This window comes from Sorex araneus, chromosome 5 (assembly GCF_027595985.1).
Source record: "Sorex araneus isolate mSorAra2 chromosome 5, mSorAra2.pri, whole genome shotgun sequence".
Classification (NCBI taxonomy): Eukaryota; Metazoa; Chordata; class Mammalia; order Eulipotyphla; family Soricidae; genus Sorex; species Sorex araneus.
This window is the reverse complement of record NC_073306.1, coordinates 62,896,068-62,917,211: the sequence shown is the minus strand read 5'-3', so window position 1 is coordinate 62,917,211 and position 21,144 is coordinate 62,896,068. Positions and strand designations below refer to the sequence as shown.

At 35.5% G+C, this 21,144-nt stretch overlaps 1 protein-coding gene across 1 annotated transcript in view; it reads right to left on the bottom strand.

Annotated features, from left to right (window-relative positions):
* Positions 1–21,144, bottom strand: part of TNNI3K (TNNI3 interacting kinase) — a 302,459-nt gene that overhangs the window by 244,894 nt on the left and 36,421 nt on the right. Inside the window, exon 5 of the mRNA XM_004603345.2 lies at positions 14,072–14,182. Coding sequence (XP_004603402.2) covers positions 14,072–14,182 — 111 coding nt within the window. The remainder of the gene's footprint in view (positions 1–14,071; positions 14,183–21,144) is intronic.

The window sequence follows — 21,144 nt, the reverse complement described above, 5'->3', positions numbered from 1 at the left end:
GTTTAATTTTATAATTTATAATGGAACATAAAAATTAAGGCAACGGAACCAATGAAAATGAAAATATCTTGATAGATTTCACTTAAAATATACAAATAACATCATTGCAAGGTGACATAATTTTCTTATTTTTGTTATGTTAGTTTACATGACTAGGTATGTTTATTGATTCACTCCTGTAAAAAATATAAAGGCAGGTGCAGAAGGGGTGTAATGATGTGTGTTTGCAGGCTCTCTCACCGCTCTCGTTCGGTGCTCTTGAGCTGCTGTGTATGAACCGGATCAGGAAGGCTCCTCCTTTGTGCTCCACTTCTGTGTGTGCCACTGTGCTCTCTTCTGTCTGTCTCTCTATCTCTGACTCTGTCTCTGTAGTCTCTCCTCTAGTTTCTTCCGATCTCTCTACCAATCTTTCTTCTGATCTCTCTTCTTCTGATCTTTCTCTCTGGAGCCCTTCTGCTTCTATCTCTGGAGCCCTTCTGCTTCTATCTCTGGAGCCCTTCTCACTCTCATTTCTGACTCTGACCCTTACTTCTGACTCTGACCCCCTCTGCTCTTACAGTCTTAGTTTATATAGAAATCACATAGGGTGGTGATACAAAGGTGGATTGAACATTAACAAATCAACAAAGAGGGGTAAAACCATTCCTTCAGGATTAACTGAAGGATAAAATCTCATCTAAGGAGATTACTCCAGATTACTAGGAGATCTGCTTAATGGTAGGATTCCATCCAGGGTGTGTTGCTTTATTCTTTCCTCAGCTAGTAATCCACTTAATTAGTTGTAGTAAATCTACTTCTAATATTTCTAGCAATGTCATTCTGTATGAGCACAGTAATAGATACATCAGACTTAAAGTTTGATTCTTCCTGAAGACAACTCACTATATATTCCAGACCACAGTCCTCAGGCCAGGTCAGTCTTCCTAAACCCATCAGGGTCCTAGTCTTGTCATTACTTTTGGATCATGACAGCATTTGTATATGGCCATGCTCTCAACTTATAGTTGAGTATTGTGGTGCTTTGGCCTGGCTCATTTCAATGCCAGGGTAGCTCACAGCTTGCCCTGGGTCCATTCAGTCCTTCATTGGGACCCTCCTTCTGGAGTGCTAGGAACTAAGGGCAACTGAGTTGAGAAAACAGTTGCCCAGAAGTAAATATTATTTGGAGCCAATCAACCCCCAAGTTACAAAAACATAATATTATCTGTCTTCTTGTGTCCATACAGAAAGGACATTGCTTTAAAGTAAACTAAGTTCCCTGCAGAAAGGCTGAAGGGACAAACCCAATGTTATCTTACACACTTCAACATATTTTTAAAATATGCTATGACACTGCAAACGCCACCAAAATACCAAATCCCTCAATCACAGTCCATCAGACCCACACATATCTGTGATATATTTCCACTCTTCAATTCCCCACCTCCCTCCTGGTCTGGAAACGTCAGCAATTAGGCCTGAGTTCACACATTTGCTTTCTTTGTTTTTGTCTGTTTCCTTGCTCTGCATCTTTATGTCACATGTGAGATATTTTAATATCAAATGAACAATTTGATACTCTAGTATGTCCATATTGTTACAAAAGATTTTGTCTTTTTTTATAATTAAATAGTGTTCCATTATGTGCACATACTCCTTCCTTATTTATTCAGCATTCAAAAATCTACCATACCCTTGCACACAGCACATAAGATTCTTTTAATCTGATTTCCTCATCTTTTGGTACCTCACTCTGTTGTCATTCTCTAAGGGAAATTTTTATTGAACAATGTCAATTCCCTTGATTACCTTCTTTATTTACCATATATAAATAATATAATCCTGTTTTTGTGTTTTTCTATCTAACTCACCTTAACATATATTCTCAATTTCCACCCATGTTTTAGCAAAATATAAAAATTACATCTTTTCTTATAGCTAATACTACTGTGCATCAAATACTATAATTTATTTATTCATTAAGTGTCTGTACAATTGAATTGTTTCCAGAAGGAGTGATACCATTTATGTCAAATAACTACCTCTTATGGAAAATATACTCAGCATCATCACTGTGAAATTTATGCAGTTTGGTAGCCTCTTATTAGATTAGTAGCTGCAAATCAAATTGGAAGAGGAACAGCCATGCAGTATGTAAATCTAAGGCTGGTTAAGGGGAATATGTATAATTAAATAACTTTTTTTTACTTGGAAAGTTAATAAATTGGTCACAAACTACCAGATTTGAATCTGTGTGATAGCACAGGACTGAGGCAAGTAACTGATTTTATGCCACAATTCTCATGTTAGATTGGAGACAAACTTATTGATCAGAATGCAGATTAGGAAAGTTCAGCTAAAGTCACAAAGAGAGACATGAGGATCTTAAAGACAAATGATACTTCCTTATGGGTATATTGGACTTTCTTTGTTGGAGTAGAATAAATTAGAATTCTTTATTTTTTTTCTTAGATCAAATATTGTCATTATATTGAGTCCAAAGTCCTCCTTTATATTTTAAATATGTAAAAAGATACTAGGGAAAAGAGGTAAAGACAGAGGGTTAGTATTAAAGTTTCAAAGGAAAATACTGATTTTTTTAAAATGGGTTATATCCTTACATAATTTTATAGAATTTGTGAGTACTTTGTATGAATTATTCATAAATATTGCTTGTGATTTTTATATGCAACTTTTCTCATGAACAATATTATAATATATTCTGTTTTATGAAATGGAGAAAAATTGTCCATGTCATGTGCAATTTCCACAATTCTTGAATAATCATGAACCATTCAGGAAAAATATTGTAAAAATTCTATAATATGCTAAGCTCAATATAGAAACTTATGAGGGCTCTTAAGTATTTTTCATATATAAAGAAAGATATGTATTAATAATTTTATAAAATAAATACATGTTTATCAAACCATCAATCTAAATTCTACAATAAAAGATATAAAGTGCTATATTCTAAAAGTATAGCCATCCCTCAAGGCATGGGAATCTATGTTTCCTGAAGGTGGCATTTGTGCTGAACTCTGAGGATGACCTAGAGTGAAAAATTAAAAAGAATGTAATTTAAAAAACCCGTAGGGCATATAAATGGGAAAACAATTCATTTAATGTAGAGCACATATAGCAAAATAATGAGCATGAGTATCCATGTCTATAAAGATAGTAAGGCAGGATCATTATCGCAAAATCCCTTTGTTTGGTATAATTTTACATCCATAAGCTTCTGGATAAGAGGGACAGCTATAAAACTCATGTTTGAAATAATCTGATAAATTTTCGTAATGGTTAAAAAACTAAAATAGACCATAGAATATTGGGAAATGGGTCACCGAAGTAAGAAAACTAGCATATGAAATATAAGAGGATAATGACAGTATGTAGCAAATATAGAAGCTACATTTTGGCCACTAATTAAAATAATCTTGATAGCCTTAGATAAAATATTTGTGATTCTTGTTCTTCAATGTACATATTTTGGAATTAATTTTTCCCAAATTTCATACATAGTTGAGATGAACATTTTTAGGAGGTAATTCTGGAGCTTCTGGCAGCAATTTACCAGAAATGAGGACCTGCAATAATTATGAAACTAAGAAAGCTCAGTCCAGATTTAAGGCTATGTATCCTATGACTGGCTTTGGGCCAGAGTAAAAAGTAAAAGTTTAGCTAGATTAAAGATGCTTGCAGTGGGGCACTAGAATTGTTTATCAAAACTTTTAAGTTCAGGGAAAGCTGCATGCCAGCAAGAAACTTACCTTGCTACATTCAACCTCCAAGCATAATTCTTTTAAAAATCTATGGCGGACCGCGGATGGAGAAATCAAATTCAGCACTTACAAAAATTGATGTGGAGAGTAAAACTCATACAAATCACTAAGTAGTTACAAAGAAATTTCTCATTGATTTGATTAGCAGTAATCTTAGAATCAAATTTCTCAGGTAATGTTTCTTTCATCATTTTCCAGGGTTGCAAGCTGATGAGCATCTCATTTACATTTTAGTAGCCTATAAGCTTGGCCTGTTTATGCTCTTTAACCTAACACTGAAAGTAATGTTTAATGTTTAATAATATCTAATACAATCTATGACAATGATTAAGGGCTTTACAAACAGATACTCAAGCTAGTATCCCCTTACACCACTCATTAAAACTGATACAAGTTTAATTTATTACTTCTGAGACCATAAAATCAGTGATTATGGTATATAATCTATGATCATCTCTTGATCACTAGACCAAAAACCTAGATTCTAGGGGACAGCCTCTGTATTTAATAGAGAGCATTCTGCAATGCAGGGCACATTCGGTAATGGGCACATCGTTTCTGGTTTCAATTTCTGAGAATGCCTCTTTTGGAAGCTAAAGAAGAAGCTGTATTGTACCTAAATTAAGTCTTAGTTATTTAAGACTATAAGCACAGTCAAGGTTTACTTTAAGACTTGTACATCTCAAACTTAAACTAGCAAACTTTGGCATAATTTTTTTTCAAAATTTTATTTTATTTAAGCATTGTGAATTACTAAAACTACTCATAGTTGAGTTTTTGACCTACAACATTCCATTACCAAACCCATCACCAGTGTGAACTTCCCAGGATAGATGAGAGGTAATACTTAAAGAAGTGCACACAATGATATGAGCCATGGAATTAGGCATATATTTTGCATAGTGAGCAATTACAATTCTGGATTATAAAACAAGTTTCAAATGCTGCTTTAAGAGTCACAGTCACTAAAACTACTAGTAACTCTTGGGGGCTAGAGAGATAGTATAGCAGGTATTGTTTTTCATATGACTGAGGTACACTCAATTCCTGGCATCACATAAGGTCACCCAAGCGCTTCCAAGTATGATTCGTGAGTGCGCCACCCAGTGTAAACCCTGAGTATTGCTGGTGTGGCCTAGAAACAAAAATAAAAGTCACTAAAATCAGAGGGGTAGATCAATGGGCTGGAGTGCATATTTTGCATGCTGGAAGACTCAGACTGATTCCAATCCTGACCTCATGGTCCCCAGAGCACAGCTGGGAGCTATCTTAAAGTACTATACTTGGAATAGCCTTGAGCTCATCCTGGTATGCCTCCCAACCCCCCCCACACAAAGAAAATAATAATAAAAATAATTTTTAAAAATCCTGAAACACTTGAATTAGGATTAACCAAAACAAAAAATTGACATATAATGTTGACATACACTTGATACAATTTATCAACATAAACTGCAAAGCCAATGAAGATTATCCCATTATTCCTTCATGATTTCAATTTATCACTTCCCAGATATCACTGTTAAATTTAATTTCTCCTAATACTATTGAGGATAGTGCCATTTACATTTGATTAAGTATATAAATCATCCGGGGATCATTTTCAAATTCTGATTTTATGTAGAGCTGAGGTAGGATCTTTTATTTTCTAACATGTTTCCTGATGATCCTATAACACAGGCCAATGTAGAATTTTATTTCAACATCAAGATTTATTGTCTGTAAGAATTACTAAGATTTCTTACTACAAAGAAGTAAACTAAAATATTTTAATGAGTATATTGATATTTGTTAGCCAGGGGTGTTGCTATCTTTCATCAGGGTGCCTAGTTACAATTAGCAGATCCTATGCCCATTCAGGACTAAGGGCTATATGATCACTGTTTTGAATAGGGTTGACCCAACCTGATCATTTCAATACATGCTTCTGATTACAAAATACACTTTGAGAACCTGAAATTTTAGTTCAAGACTATCTTCAGCATCAATTTATAATACAAATAAAAGAATAGTTAAAAGACCCAGATACATTGTTGGCTCTAAATACATTTTTCTATTTTGCTCTGCATAGTTGTAAAATTATTGCTTGATTTAGATATAGATATAAGCCAATCTCTTTCATATGAATAAACTTTAAAAATGATACAGTAATTAAAAAAGAAGTCAATGACATAAGAACCAATGTTATATCATTTCATTTAAATGAAATTCCCAGAACAAATCTGTAAAGATGGACAGATTATTGGTTGTCTAGGTCTGGTTTGTGAGGAGTACAATGGGTTGCTTACTACTGAATATTGGGTTTGCTTTTCGAGTATGAAATACTCTAAAATTAGATTGTGGTGATTATTATACAAATTTTCAAAGCTACTATGAGTATTGAACTATATCTTTAATATTTGGAATCTTCTGCCCCCGTGCCAGACTGTCTTCACCAAGGCCCCCTCGGGGAGGGGTGGGTTGAATCTCCCTTCCTGCCCCAAGCAAATTCCCGGCAGCAGAAAACCTCCAGAACCCAGCCACAGCCATGCTCAAGGCCACTCTCCATATGCTAGGACAAGCCTCACCCATGAAGGAACTGGCAGAGGAACGTGGGTATGCGGGACCTGTGGCTGAGAACTCCAAGTCTGCTCAGACTACGACTGGAACTCCTCGACCCAGATCCCCAGTGTTTCAGTAGTTTGGCAGTCACACCCACAAACTGGCCCTGCGTCCACACCCCTACCCCGTGCCATGCAATCTCATCAATGGCCAAGATCCAAAGACTATAAAACAAAGCTCTTGGAAGAGAGTGATGCAGAATTTCACACGACAAAGCCTGGCAAGCTACCCATGGCATGTCCGATATGCCAAAAACAGTAACAATAATGGGCCTCATTCCCCTGACCCTGAACGTGACTGGGACAAATGGAAACATTACTGGTGCCTGCTCAAGCAACGGGATGACAGTGATACAGTGGTACAATGATCTTTAATATGAGTGAGTTATATGGCATCTAAAATTTGTCATAGCAGAGCTGCTTAAAATAAAATGCAAAAGTATCAAAGAGAAAATATATAGAGCTTAGAATAATTTTAATCACTTGCATAGTAAGTTTATATCTACTATTTGCAAAGCTTACACTTTGGTCAGATGGGCTGAGAGGTGGCTGGATTAGTGGAGGGCAGTGCAGCACCAAGAGCGTGAATTAGTTCTGATACTATATAGCACATGAATACGAGCTGTATTGATTATTAATCCTGGCACCTTTGACAAGGTTTTTGTTTTGTTTTATTACTTTTTTCTTTTTGGGTCACACCTGGCGATGCACAGGGGTCACTTCTGGCTCTGCACTCAGGAATTTCCCCTGGCAGTGCTCAGGGGACTATATGGGATGCTGGGAATCGAACCCGGGTTGGCCACATGCAAGGCAAATGCCCTACCCGCTGTGCTATCACTCCAGCCCTGACAAGCTTTTTAACTTCCCTGTGCCTCTGATTTCTTAAGTAAAAAATGAGAACAGAACCTCAGATGATAATTAATTTAAATAGTATGAATAGCACATAGTTATCACTTCAGTGTTTTAATTATTATTATTTATTTTTTGTATTTTTATGATTCCAGATGAACTTTACAAGGGACCTCTATTTACCAGTAAACTTAGAAACATTTTTTTTATAATCTTTAGTTGTAAAACTCATGAACACATTATTTCTTTTAAAGAGAGAAGAGGAGAGAAAAGAGGAATGATGGGAGAATTGAGGGGAAGGGAATGAAGGAGGGACAGGAGAGAGTTTATAAAATCGTATTTTATAATTCTATCCATTCACTTGTTTTGCCTTGGGAGAGAAGCAAAGCCATTACAAAAGAAATAACTTATAGAGAGTATAAGACTGCTTGATAAACAAAACCCTCTCCTGAAACATTTAGATGATTTAGTTAAGAATGAACTGGAACAACATCAATTGCATTTCTTTGAAATAAGAAATAAATTCCAAAATAACTGAGAAGCATTTCTGAAGCAATCCTTGGATAGGTGTTTATAATCTGAAAATAAGATAAGTAAGGGTAGAATAAATTCAACTATGAAAATAACACTCTCACTTGCACAAAGAGTATGTGAAATTTTCTGCAAAAAATAAATCATTTGACAACACAAATGCATTGTATATTGCATCATCTCAGACTTTCTTTTCTTTTTGCTATTCAAATAGTTGAAGATAGCTAATCGATTTATCTCTTGATAACTATAGAAACTACTGCATGAAACACCAAAGTGTTAGAGCTTTTTAGAATTATTTGATTATCTGTAAAGAGTTTTACATTCAGAGTAGTCTTTAGGTATGTGTTCTTATATATGCACTATTTTACTTCGTTTTTAAATCCACATATTAAGTACCATATAATGTTATTATTGAATCAATATTGCTTTAAATTTATTGTATATGTATTGCATATATATGCTTATATTTTGAACAACATTCCTGTTTATGTTTTGTTTTATGGATATTCTGTGTCTTATGGGTGTAAGCCATTTTAAAAATATATACCAGAGTCATAGATAATAAATGTTATTTTATATATAAGACTACAAGATATGAAAGCAGAAGACCAGGTTCACGTTCTATTTATTTTATGTATGTATTGTCTGAATGACCCTGGCAAGCCAGGTAACCTTACTAATCTAATAGTGTTCTTCCTAGTAAACTACATCTATGGGTAGCTTTCTCACAGGAGAATCAAATGATATATGTTGTGAATATTAAAGCACTACCAAATGTTAGATATTATTTTTCATTTTCCATGCGTGAGAGAGCATATGACTTATGTGTCTCTTGGACTAAATGGAGAGAAGGTATAATATATGTTTATTGATTACTGATAGGATCTTAGGCCTTGTATAAGGTAACGTATGCAAATGTATTGATAGATGGATAAATCAGTGAGGAAGAAATATTGAGACCTAGTACAACCAATATCTGCCTGTTTTTCAAAGCACAGTAAATCTAAATTTGAGTCTCAAATTGCAGACTGCATGTCTAGAATCTGCAGCACATGTTCTCTTTTCATTGAAGGAGACAGCTGCCTAGTCAATGTAAATTTTATTGTAAAAAATTTTTTAACGTAATTCACAATTATGGGAGGACAAATACACTTGAGACACTAATGGAGGGTCTGAATTTGATATGTGTAGACAAAGCGGCCTGTCAGACAGCATCAGTTATTGTTTCACAGAGAAAGGTAGGTTACAGAAGAAAGTGATTTCTAATGGAAGAGAATGCCCAGAAATCCACTGCCTTGTACCATCCTTACTAAGTCAGAGTTTTTCTTTTAAAAAGTAGTGAAATGAGCATCAAAATATTTAATATTTTAAGTAAATGAAATATGTGTGTATTTTATCCCAACATACTATGCTTTATCCCAACATACTAAATTTTTTGCACTACATACATAGTATATCCTTCATCTACTGAAATGTACTATATCCCAAATCATTCAGACATTACAACATCCTTGTATTTTTCTTATCACAGGGACCACAATCTTTCTGTGTCTACTCAATAGCTATTAAAATAATTCCTCAAGTCTTTTTGGTTTTCTCTTAGACTCATTCTTTAATCTGCTATTAGACCCAAGTTACAACTTTAAGCTGTTGTTATGGTTCAAAAGCAACATCCCTAATTTCAGAAAGCTTATATCGAGTCTCAACTCCTCTACTGAATAGTATTTATTTATATCTAAGTGATTACCAAACTTTTCCACTTGAAAATTTGGCATCACAAAATCAACTTGCCTACAGCTAATTGATTTTTCCTCCCAAATGAACTCTTTCAATCTCTATTTTCATCTTTGAAATCCATGGTAAACACTGTAGTCAAAGAAAGCCTTTTCAAAATATTATTTTTCAAATTATCCATCACCCTTTTGTTCAAATGATCTAAATTCATCCCCCGTAGTCTATTGGGAAAAAAATAATTTTTTCTTTATCTCTCTAAGAATGATATATTCTGAGTTTGAGTATGCCCTTATTCACCACAACATCTAAAATTTGGGGCTGTATCTTACATGACAATTGCTTGTTAAACTAAATTTTTTGGACTTCTTAGTTTCTTTAATTTGTTTCTAGTACCCAAATTTCTCTTAAGGGACTTCACATTCACTGTCCTATAATTGTGTTCACCTCATTCTTTCCAATTTTCCTCATGATTACTCTTTTCTCTGTCGATTTTTCACTGCTCTTTAAATTTTAACCTCCTCTCATAAATGCTTCCCTAACACTTCAGTTACATTGATCACTGTTCCCAGTGAACTCCTACCACTTACAAGTTCATAATCTTTCATGAAGATGAAAGAATAGCTATTTGATTTCTAATTATGCTTAATTATAAAGCCACTCTGATATTTGACTTTGCTCTTATTTAATGATTTCTTTTCTATTTTACTTTCAAATTGCATTTGCAATTTCTTTTCTATTTATTTATCTAGATAGCTTATAAAGTATAAAGTCTTTAGAAGGAAAAACTATACCATATTTCCATATTTTCTTGTATCATTTCCACATTATTGTAATATTCTGAGTGAAGCAGAGAGATTCAAATGCATGTGTTGAAAGAACTGAATGAGTATGAGAAAAATAAAATAAATTTAATTTGGTATTATTATACTTTATGACCTTAAATAAATAATTGAAATAAAATATATATTTAAAACATGACTTCATTGTTTTGTTATTTGGTGACTTTAAATACTTCATTAGATCAAAGGATAAAGGCATAAAGAATATACCTAACAAATGCAGCTTCAGAAATAAATTATAAAATTATAAAAATAATTTTTATAAAATATCAAAAATTAATGATAAAAATCATTGAATAATTTAAAATTGCTAATGAGAAGTTGGAAAACTCATGGAGAACTGTAAAAGAGGAAGGTCTATTTGGAATTATTCTGGTAAAAACTTCCTTATGGCTGGTAGAACCAATATGATATTTCCTTTCATATTATGGTTTTAAAGCAAGAAACAGCTATTTGAACAGAAGACAAAAAAAAACAAGCTCTTAACCACCTTCCTTGCTTTGACCCTATTCTAATTCTATGATCAAAAATGTAATCACTTTAGCTCTTAACAAAAAATGTTTCATTTTACAAAATATATCCTGTTATTTTCCTGGCATTAAGAGGTGAAGAAGTTTGACTTGAATAATTATTTTATCCAGACTTCTTAACATTTACCTTCCATGTACATTAGCTCTGGCTTCATTTATTTTTTGGAAAACATTTACATTTAAATGATTCTAACAGGACTAACACTTTTCTTACAACTTCACTTTTGTTTATAATAAATCTCACTAAATAATTTATGTGGCAGAGAGTCTCTGGCCTGAGTGTCTGGCTGTCTTCCCGGGGGCCCATCGAAGGGGATGGGCTCCAGCTTCCCTCCCCGCCCCAGGCAGATCTCCCGAGGCTGAAGACCTCTGGAGCCTTAGCCACAGCCATGCTCAGGGCCCCTCTCCACACGTTCAAACGAGCCCCTGGAATGCAGGAAGTTTCTGGCAGAAGAACCCAGGTGTGTGGGACCCAGGGCAGAGACCTCCAAGCCTGCTCTGATCAGGACTGGGACTCTTCGGTCCAGTTTTCCCATTTGCCAGTAGCTAGGCGGTCAGACGCAGGGACTGCCCCCCCCACCCCCCCGCGCCCTTTAATCCCAGAGATTTAAAACAAGCTCCCTGAACCATCTTATAGCCCTACTTCTTCCTCTGGGAGGACCAGCAGGCTACTGAGAGTTTCCTGCCCACAAGGGAGAGCTTCGCAAACTCCCCATGGCGTACTCATATGCCAAAACCAGTAACAATGCTGGGTCTCATTCCCCTAACCCTGAAAGAGCCTCCTATGTGGTATCATTGGGAAGGACGAGTAAGGAGAGGCTTCTAAAATTTCAGGGCTAGGACGAATGCAGATGTTACTGAGACTGCTTGAGAAATTCCACGATCAACAGGATGATGATGATGATGATGATGATGATGATGATGATGATGATGATGAAATGATTTATGTCAAGATAATATACAATAAAGGGATGGAATGTTAACATGACAAGAACTAGTGTTCTGTCAAAATTACACTTCATTAAGAGAAATGAATCTCACCAATTTATAGGCTCTATCCCATGATTTCATAGACAGACCACTTTGTTTATCACTTGATATGTGAAGAAACCACAATTTAATAATAAAGATGAATTACTGTCACTGTCATTGTCATCCCATTGTTCATTGATTTGCTCGAGTAGGCACCAGTAATGTCTTTATTGTGAGACTTGTTACTGTTTTTGGCATATCAAATATGCCACGGGTAGCTTGCCAGGCTCTGCTGTGCAGGCAAAATACTCTCGGTAGCTTGCCAGGCCCTCTGAGAGGGGCGGAGGAATCGAACCCAGGTTGGCTGCATGCAAGGCAAATGCCCTACCCAATGTGCTGTCACTCCAGTCCCATAAAGATGAAGAGGGAAAAAGTTAACCATTAAAAAATAATAGCAATAGAAAACATAACATTTTAAAATGGTTAAACTTACATGTGGGTAACAAAATTGAGAATGTAGAAATGGATTATGTGCAAAAATTATCAGGGATCCAGGAATAATTCTTATTCTCACTGACTTTTTTTAAAATTTTATTTTTATAAAGTTGTTCACAATAGCTCATTACAGATAATATTCAAACACCAACCCCACCACCATGCACCTTCCCACCACCATAAGAGGAAAGTGTGTGAAGATTGTTGTATTTCATCCTTGAGCCATTTAAGCCCTTGCATAAGAGATTACAAAGATATATGTTAAACCAAAATATACATGTGCTACTTTGGGTATATCAGTGGGCTAGAGTTTAAGAGGTCATCTAGAATGTTCTGTGACACCCTCTACGGGGAGCTTTACTTCACAGTCTCTGGATCTTGGCCATTAATGAGATTACGTGGCGCTGGAGGCAGTTTAAGGGTGTGACTGCCAAGCTACTGGAAAACTGGGGACCTGGAGGAAGGAGGCTCAGTCCCATTCCAAGTGAGCCTGGAAATCTCAGTCACGGGTCTCCCACTGACTTTGTAATGTGTAAAGAAAACCACAGTACAAGAATCTAGGTTCTATAGCTATAAATTGATAGTGATAGTAAAACTATTCCATGTGGTTTCATAGAGTAGATAAATAACAAATAAAATGCTTTCTACATAGGATATATGAAATTAAAATTTCAACAATTAAACTTGTCAAAATCTACAGTCTTTCCATGTTCTATAGAACATATTGTGATTTGTTTTTTAACCACCTATCTGCCCTTCTCTCCCTTCCACTACTTTCAGTTTCTACCACACTGCTTCACTTTTATCCCTTAAACACACCTCTTTTCTAACTCAGAACATTGCATAGGTTATTCTCATAATATGGAGACTTACTGTATGTCATCTACTGTTATTTTGGAATTCTAAACAATATCTGGCAATAGACATTGAACAAATTATTACACATGTGTAAAGGACCTTTCTTATATTTTCACTCTCTGTAAAGTCACTGTCACTGTCAATCACTGTCATCTGTTGCTCATCGATTTGCTCGAGCAGGCACCAGTAATGTCTCCATTGTGAGACTTGTTGTTACTGTTTTTGGCATATCGAATATGCCATGGGTAGCTTGCGAGGCTCTGCTGTGCGGTCGGGATACTCTTGGTAGCTTGCCGGTCTCTCTGAGAGAGGTGGAGGAATCGAACCAGGTCGGCCGTGTGCAAGGCAAACGCCCTACCTGCTGTGCTATCACTCCAGCCCCTCTGTAAAGTACTACATATACATGATAATTTAATCATTTAAATTGACCTATTACTGTTTTTATTCTATAAAGCAATTCTTTTATTTTTTGTACGACAACAGGCAGTATTCAGGGCTTACTACTGGCTCTGTGCTCAGGCATCATTCCTGGAGGTGCTCGGGGGACCATCTAGGATGCTGAGGATCAAACCTGGGTCTGCACATGCAAGGCGAGGAAGGACCTTGCCAGCTCTACTATGTATCTGTCTCCCTAAAACTGACATTCACTGTCATTGCTAGAAGTCTTGGCATTTAATTAACGTATGCCACTACTGTTACAAACTGAAGTGTCTATTAAAGCACATTCATAAAGCCCAATTTGATTTTCAATAACTTAAAAGAACACAATCCCCCAAACCTTTAAAAAAAACACACACACACAAAAAGAAAAAAATACCCAGCACTTAAAAATGGTTGAATTAAAAAGAATATAAGGGGGTAGATTTGTTTTCTTACATGACCAAATTGTGACTTACCTCCAGGTGACCCGCTATAGTAGCAATATGTAGAGCAGTGAGGCCACCATACCCAACCTGCTGTATGTCAGCTCCACTGTGAAGTAGAGAAGTGATCAATTCTGCACTGTCCTGCAAGGAAACGCATCTTTAGTGAGACTTTTCTACTAATAGCAGGTTTGAATGATGTGCAACAGGCTGTATTGATTCCCTGACTGTCAGCTAATTTAGGTGCTCAAAGAAAACCTAAAAGTGATTTCTGATATAAGAGCACACAAGATAGCAGAGAGTAGCTCTCAGATTGTTGAAATGTAGCAATACATGACAGGGTCATTCAGTTACAATGCATTCTCCATTACCTGACCATAAAAGGCAAGAAGGACATTTACCTATGGTAAAGCTCTTGCTTATTCAACTCATTCCTACATGTAGGTCAGTCCAATAAATATGCTTTCTCCAGCAAGTGTAGGATTGAACTGACTCTGGTGGATTATTTCTTGGTAGTTCAGTAATTGCTTCTACTCTAATACGTATGTGTCATGATTCTTATACATAATTAATGACAGAAAGTCATGGGCTCTATACATAATTAATCAGTAGTGTCTTTCTTAACTTCTCTCATTTAACAGCAAAAATTTCTGAAGCATTACTTGAGCCTTTAAGTTAGAATAATTTACGGAATGACCAATGTGATCCTTTTATTTTCCAAACATTGTATTTGTCTGTAGAGAGACAGAAAACATGTTTATAATACTAATGGACGTTGACATTCATTGAATGTTTATTATGTAATTAGTGTTTCTTTTTTTGTTGATTTGTGTGTTTGGGGGATACCTGGTGGATTCAAGGTTTACTCCTGGCTCTTTGTTGAGCAATCACTCCTGTTGGACTCGGGGAACCAATGGGATGCCAGGAATCAAACCCAGGTCAGATGGCTGCTCAGCAAGTGTCCCACCCTCTGCACATCTCTCTGGCTCCTAGTCTTTTATATATTTGACTATTTTAAAGCCTGGCATGTGATAGGACTTTACAAACAAAAATTAAGAATTCACATTTGTTTCAACAACACAATGAAAAATTTTTTTACATATCTCATTTCATAAATCAGAATACTCATAAAACTTCTGAGGAATGTCCCATTTCCCCAGTTCCAGCTTTACAGGGGAATATAAAGTTCTTTATTTAGCCCTCTCCCTCAAAGTGTGAATTAGGTCACACAAATTCTTTCACTTGGTATATTGACATCTTGATAAATCTGGTGGCAAGAAAATCAAGTGGTCAATGGATATGTCTTTGCATTTCAAAGGCAGATAGTTAAAATAATTACTCCACTGAAAACTTTTTTTTTCTTTTTTGGGCATGAGGAGTGGTTCTGGCTCTGTGCTCAGAGATCACTCCTGGCAGTAGTCAGTGGACCATATGTGGTCCGGAATCAGCAGCATTCAAGACAATTATCTCAATTCCTCTACTATTTCTCTAGCCTTGCTTTATTTTTGAAATGGAGGTCACTGCTAGAAGTTCTTGAGCTAGTAGTTCTCTATTCAGGGATTTACACAACTCCAAATTTATGGTCCAAACATACTAGACATGCATACATATCATTTGGCCTGTAACTTCATGCCCACTTTTGAAATCATAATATTGTCATATGTAACAAAATTTTTTAATTTCCAAACTTTTCTCTCCACTTACCTGTTTTATCAAGAAAGTTAAATAAAGAATTTGTCTTCTTTTCCTGTTGCATTGATTCCTTCTGCTCAGTCTATAGACTTATGCTTTCTCTGGTCTAAAAAAAAAAAATCACCACTTTTTCTACTTGAAGCTAAGCTAATTTTATCACCATCTTTGCTTTCCTTTACTGAACTTCCAGAGAAAGTTACTGACACTTGGAAACTCTGATTTCACTTCCTTAGTAATCTCTATGTACACTCATATCTTACATAATGCCAACTGAGTACACAATGCTTCTTATGCATTCAACTCTTTTTTTTTTCCCCTCACACTGTCCTTTCCTCATGTTAAGATATGTTTAGTCTCCCAGTTTCACTGCTTTGTATCACTAAAAGAATCAAGTTTTCTACTTCTTGCATTTGAAACATGAGGTTCAAATACTACTAAAATAGTTTCATCATATTCAAAGTGAAAGTTCTATTTTTTTATATGCACTGTAGCACTGTCATCCCGTTGGTCATCGATTTTCTCAAGCGGGCACCAGTAATGTCTCCATTGTGAGACTTGTTACTATTTTTCATGTATTGAATATGCCACCCGTAGCTTGCCAGGCTCTCCCGTGCGGGTGGGATACTTTCGGTTTCTTGCTGGGCTCTCCGAGAGGGATGAAAGAATCAAACCCGGGTCTGCTGCATGCAAGGCAAATGCCCTGCCCTCTGCGCTATAGCTCCCCAATGTCAAGCATCTTCCTATTCTTCATGTATAGGTTATCACTCTCTCTTCTAAACACTTTTATTTCTTTGTCTTCACAAATCCATGTATTCCTAGTTTTCTTCTCCTTGCCTCTTTGTTTTTGTTTCCAAAAAGAAAAGATAAGTGAATGATTGTGAAGGTTAACTCTAAAACAGCTTCTTATTTTAAGTGGCACTTTTAATAATCCTTATATAACTTGATAATTTTGTCTTGGATCCTAACTTCACTGCTAAATTCAAATCCCCAAATCCTGCTCACTAATATTATTTCAAAACAGATATTCAAAATTCCTCTTAGAAAAATCCATTAATAATTTCCCCAGTGTTATCTGACATATTTCAATATTCTTTGTTTACATTAGTGGTACTTTCTTATTCCAAATGACCTAGAATGACCTAGAATGCTTCCACCTTGGCTTCAGAATTCTGTTAGTTTCAAATCATTAGCGTTTCTCACATTTCTCCTTGATTCTAACATCACCTTAATACTATAAGACTAATTAGTCTCCACAGCTAAATTAAGCTTATTCTCCACTTCAATATCATATAAAATTTCTTACACAGTTTTAATCATGTCATTGTTCTTTTTAAAAACTTTCATATATTCAACAGATAACTACATAGCATATACAGTGTATAAATTATTGTTCTGAGAATTGGGAGCACTACAGTAAGACAGTTAAAGCCCCAAAATTTACTAATATTATAATATACAAAAAGTAAAACATTGGAATATATATAACTCTGTTATGTGACAGGGAACACATATATGAATTAAAATATTATATGAAATATCATATAAAGTACCAATGACTATTAAATTGAACAGGCTAATGAAAGGAAAATTTAAAGTCAAGAAAATTTTGCTGAGGAAATTTTAGTTTGAAATAAATTATAAACACCAAGTTCAGATAAATAGTTCAAAAGCTAAAGCTTGTCTTGCATATGGAATAAGTTTCATCCCTGATACTGCTTCTGGTTCCCTGAGCACCACCCAGAGTGATCTTTCAGTATAGAGCTATGAGTAAGTCCAGAGAACCTCTGAATGTGGCCTAAAATGCTCCCCCACCAACTGATAAGCACCAAAAGAAAAAGTCACCGCTGGCAACTCTGGTATTATTTTCTAGTAAACTCTATGTATACTCACACCCTGTATAAATTCCAAATGAGTATGAAATTTATTTCAAATTAAAATTTCCTCAGCAAAATTTTCCTTATACATTAAACCTTGAATTTTCTTATGCTGTATCCTTTCAGTAAGGCACAGCCATTCATTCGGTTCATGTCCATATATATTTTTTTTTTCTTATACCCACACTATTTATTTGCTCCCAGAGTCAAAGTTTGGGGAAAAGCATTCAAAAGCATATTGTAGACAGCACTAAGTTTTCACTGCATCACTGTCATCACTGTCATCCCATTGTTCATCAATTTACTTGAGCGGGCACCAGTAATGTCTCTATTCCTCCCAGCCCTGAGATTTTAGTATCCTCTCTTTACTCATCTTTCCCAATGATTGGAGGCTCTTTTAGGGTCAGGGGAATAAGACCTATTGTTACTGTTTTTGGCATATCGAATACACCACGGGTAGCTTGCCAGGCTTTGCCTGTGGGGGCAAGATACTCTCAGTAGCTTGCCGGGCTCTCTAAGAGGTATGTATATATATACATATATATGTATATATATACACCTCTTTCTCTCTATATTTTATATATATACCTCTTTCTATATATATATATATTATATATACCACTTTTTTTTTGCTTTTTGGGTCACACCTGGCGATACACAGGGGTTATTCCTGGCTCTGCATTCAGGAATCACTCCTGGCGATGCTCAGGGGACCATATGGGATGCTGGGAATCGAACCCAGGTTGGCTGCATGCAAGGCAAACACCCTACCCGCTGTGCTATCGCTCCAGCCCTCATATATACACCACTTTTAAAATACTTATCCACATTTCATTCTTAGGAACCTAGAGATTTATTTCCATAAGAGCACAAAGAATATAGGAGAAAGATGTGCAGTAAAATGTGTTTACAGCAACATAAAACAGTAAACAATAAAATGCCTGGTGTTTGGGAACTGGTTATGTAAAGTTTGGCATATCCATATAATGAAACATTAAGTGGTCATTAAAAAAGATTAGATCAGTCTCAGCCTCTTGACAGGGAAAGTAGCCCTGGAAATAATAAGTGAAAAAATAATAATCACAGAACAAAGATCACTCATCTTGAGCTTTATCCCTATAAGCAGCACAGGCATGGAAGGGTCTATCTGAAACCTTTTGATTTATGTGCACTGGCACTAGAGCACCATTTTTTCATACTCAGCATACGAAGGAGAGATCAAATAATTCTTTATTTGTGGATGCCTTGTGCTCTGCAGGAAGTCCAGTTGCATCCCCAGCTTCTACCCACTAGATGCCAGTAGTACACCCTGTCTCTCCCCACACCCTCCTATGTGAAAATACAAGCTTCTCCAGTTGGCCAAATGCCCCCTGGGAATACAAATTCACTTCCAGGTAAGAACCACTAAACAAAATAATAAAAAAGCAGAAGGTTCACAGAGAAATATTTAGTTGCTACTTTATAACTTATTTTATTGTATTTTAAGTTTACCGTGGAAATACATTGTTTTCACTTTAATGAAAACTTTAGCTAAGTTTTAGGACAGAAATAATGTTAGGATAATAGATGGCCAAGTGTTGAGTAGAAGGCTAAAGGAAAGAGATACTCAAGATGGAGGCAAAAATGTCTAATCTTGTATGTTCTTTAGTGTTTGAATTTTTCTCAAATGTATTAGATATCAGGAGGATGACATAAGTCTGAGATAAGGAAGAACAAGTTGGTTTTAATGTTTTAAATTTATTGAAGTGACATTGGTTTATTAGAGAATAAATGTCTATATTTTCAAAGTACAATGTTATCATACTACACTCATCACTAAAGTGTAATTATCCTCCCCTACTGTTCCCAGAGAAGTATTTGACGAATAAATAAGATGGTTCCCCACCCCCCGTTTGATGTGCTAATAATAAAGGGGTAAGAATATGAGAATAGAGTTGTTGTTACTATTTAGAATTCCATCTTTGCTAATAATGACTGTGTAAACTTTAGTATGATAGATAACCCTTTGATCAATTTCCTTTGTTATAAAATGGAGCAAGACAGCAATTCCAAGTAATGTAATAATGGATGTAAAGGTAATTTCTTTAGAGGTAATGGACAAAATCATCTTCAGTGGGACTCATTACCACAGACAGAGTTCTCAATGGAAATGTCTGAATTATGTAGCCATTTGATAGCATCATCTATGCCTTCCTTTTTATTTCTGTTCATCTCCTGCACAATGTCACTTTGTCACTTTCACTACAACTTACACTAGCTACCCATTGAACAAAAAAAAAATAAGAACCCTAAGTCAACACAGAAATGAGAAAATGTCTACCAGTTCAACTGGATGAACTGTCAGAAACTAAGAATTCCTCCTCCAATGAAAACTATTCATAGATATTAAGTCATAATTAATAAGTTAATTTAAAATACTGAGCTAAAATAATGAGCAACTTGGAGATAAGTTACAATATGATCTTAAAACAATCTTCTCAGCTGATGGGTAGACATTTAAATACATGGAAATAGGACTTTTTGTTTTGTTTCATTTTTGTTTTTATTTTGGAGCCATACTTGGTGATACTAAGGGCTTACTCCTGGCTCTGCAATCACTTCTATCAGTACTCAGAGGACACATAGGATGCTGGGGATTGAACCCAAGCTGCTCCATGCAAGGCAAAAAAATACTAAACCAATTGTTCTGTCACTCCAGCCCCGATTAGAGGCCTTTTTAAGTATAAATTATTTTTAAATGAAAAGGAAATATAATACTCTTGATCAAATGAAACTATTAAAAACAGAGGAAAATGAGAAATTGAAAAAAATGATATCAAACTGACAAGTGGTTAATATATTACATATATGAAGAACTCATACAAATTAAGTAGAAAGATGAATACTCTTTAAATTCAACAAATAATAATTAATGTCTACGTTATGACAAGCACTGACTGTACCCTTGCCAAAATTAAACAAGATAAATGTAAATCAAGGAGCATATGAATATTTATTAGGTAGACTCTAGTAAACACAGGTCCCCCCTATCCTGAGCTATCTTTATATTTCATATGTACTCAAAATATCATGAATTTAGTAGTAAGTAGGAGTGCTTCAGAATAGTCAACCCATAAGGTTCCTTCCAAGTATTAAATTATCCTTTCATTCCCCAGCTACACTTCTCAAGTTTGACCTACTATAATAAATAATATATTAATAAATATTATAAAAATAGAATCTTTATGTCACCAACATATACGAAACAAAATGTAACAAATAAATCATTATGACCTATAAGTTACTTTTACTATGGACTAACTATGCTATATGTGTTTTGTTTTGTTTTATTTTTCTCAAAGGGGAGACAGGCAGCCACTTTGCTGATTAACTGACCATCTCGCACACATAAGGCCTAACAGTTCAGTACTTGGCTCACAGTGTGGGCTATAAGGGCCAAGACAGAGGTGGCTAAGCATCACCAGGAAGATATCCAGCGGTGCTGGGGGTTGTGCTAGCTCATAGATGAAAGATCTCCCTTTGAGATCTCTGTCCAGTACC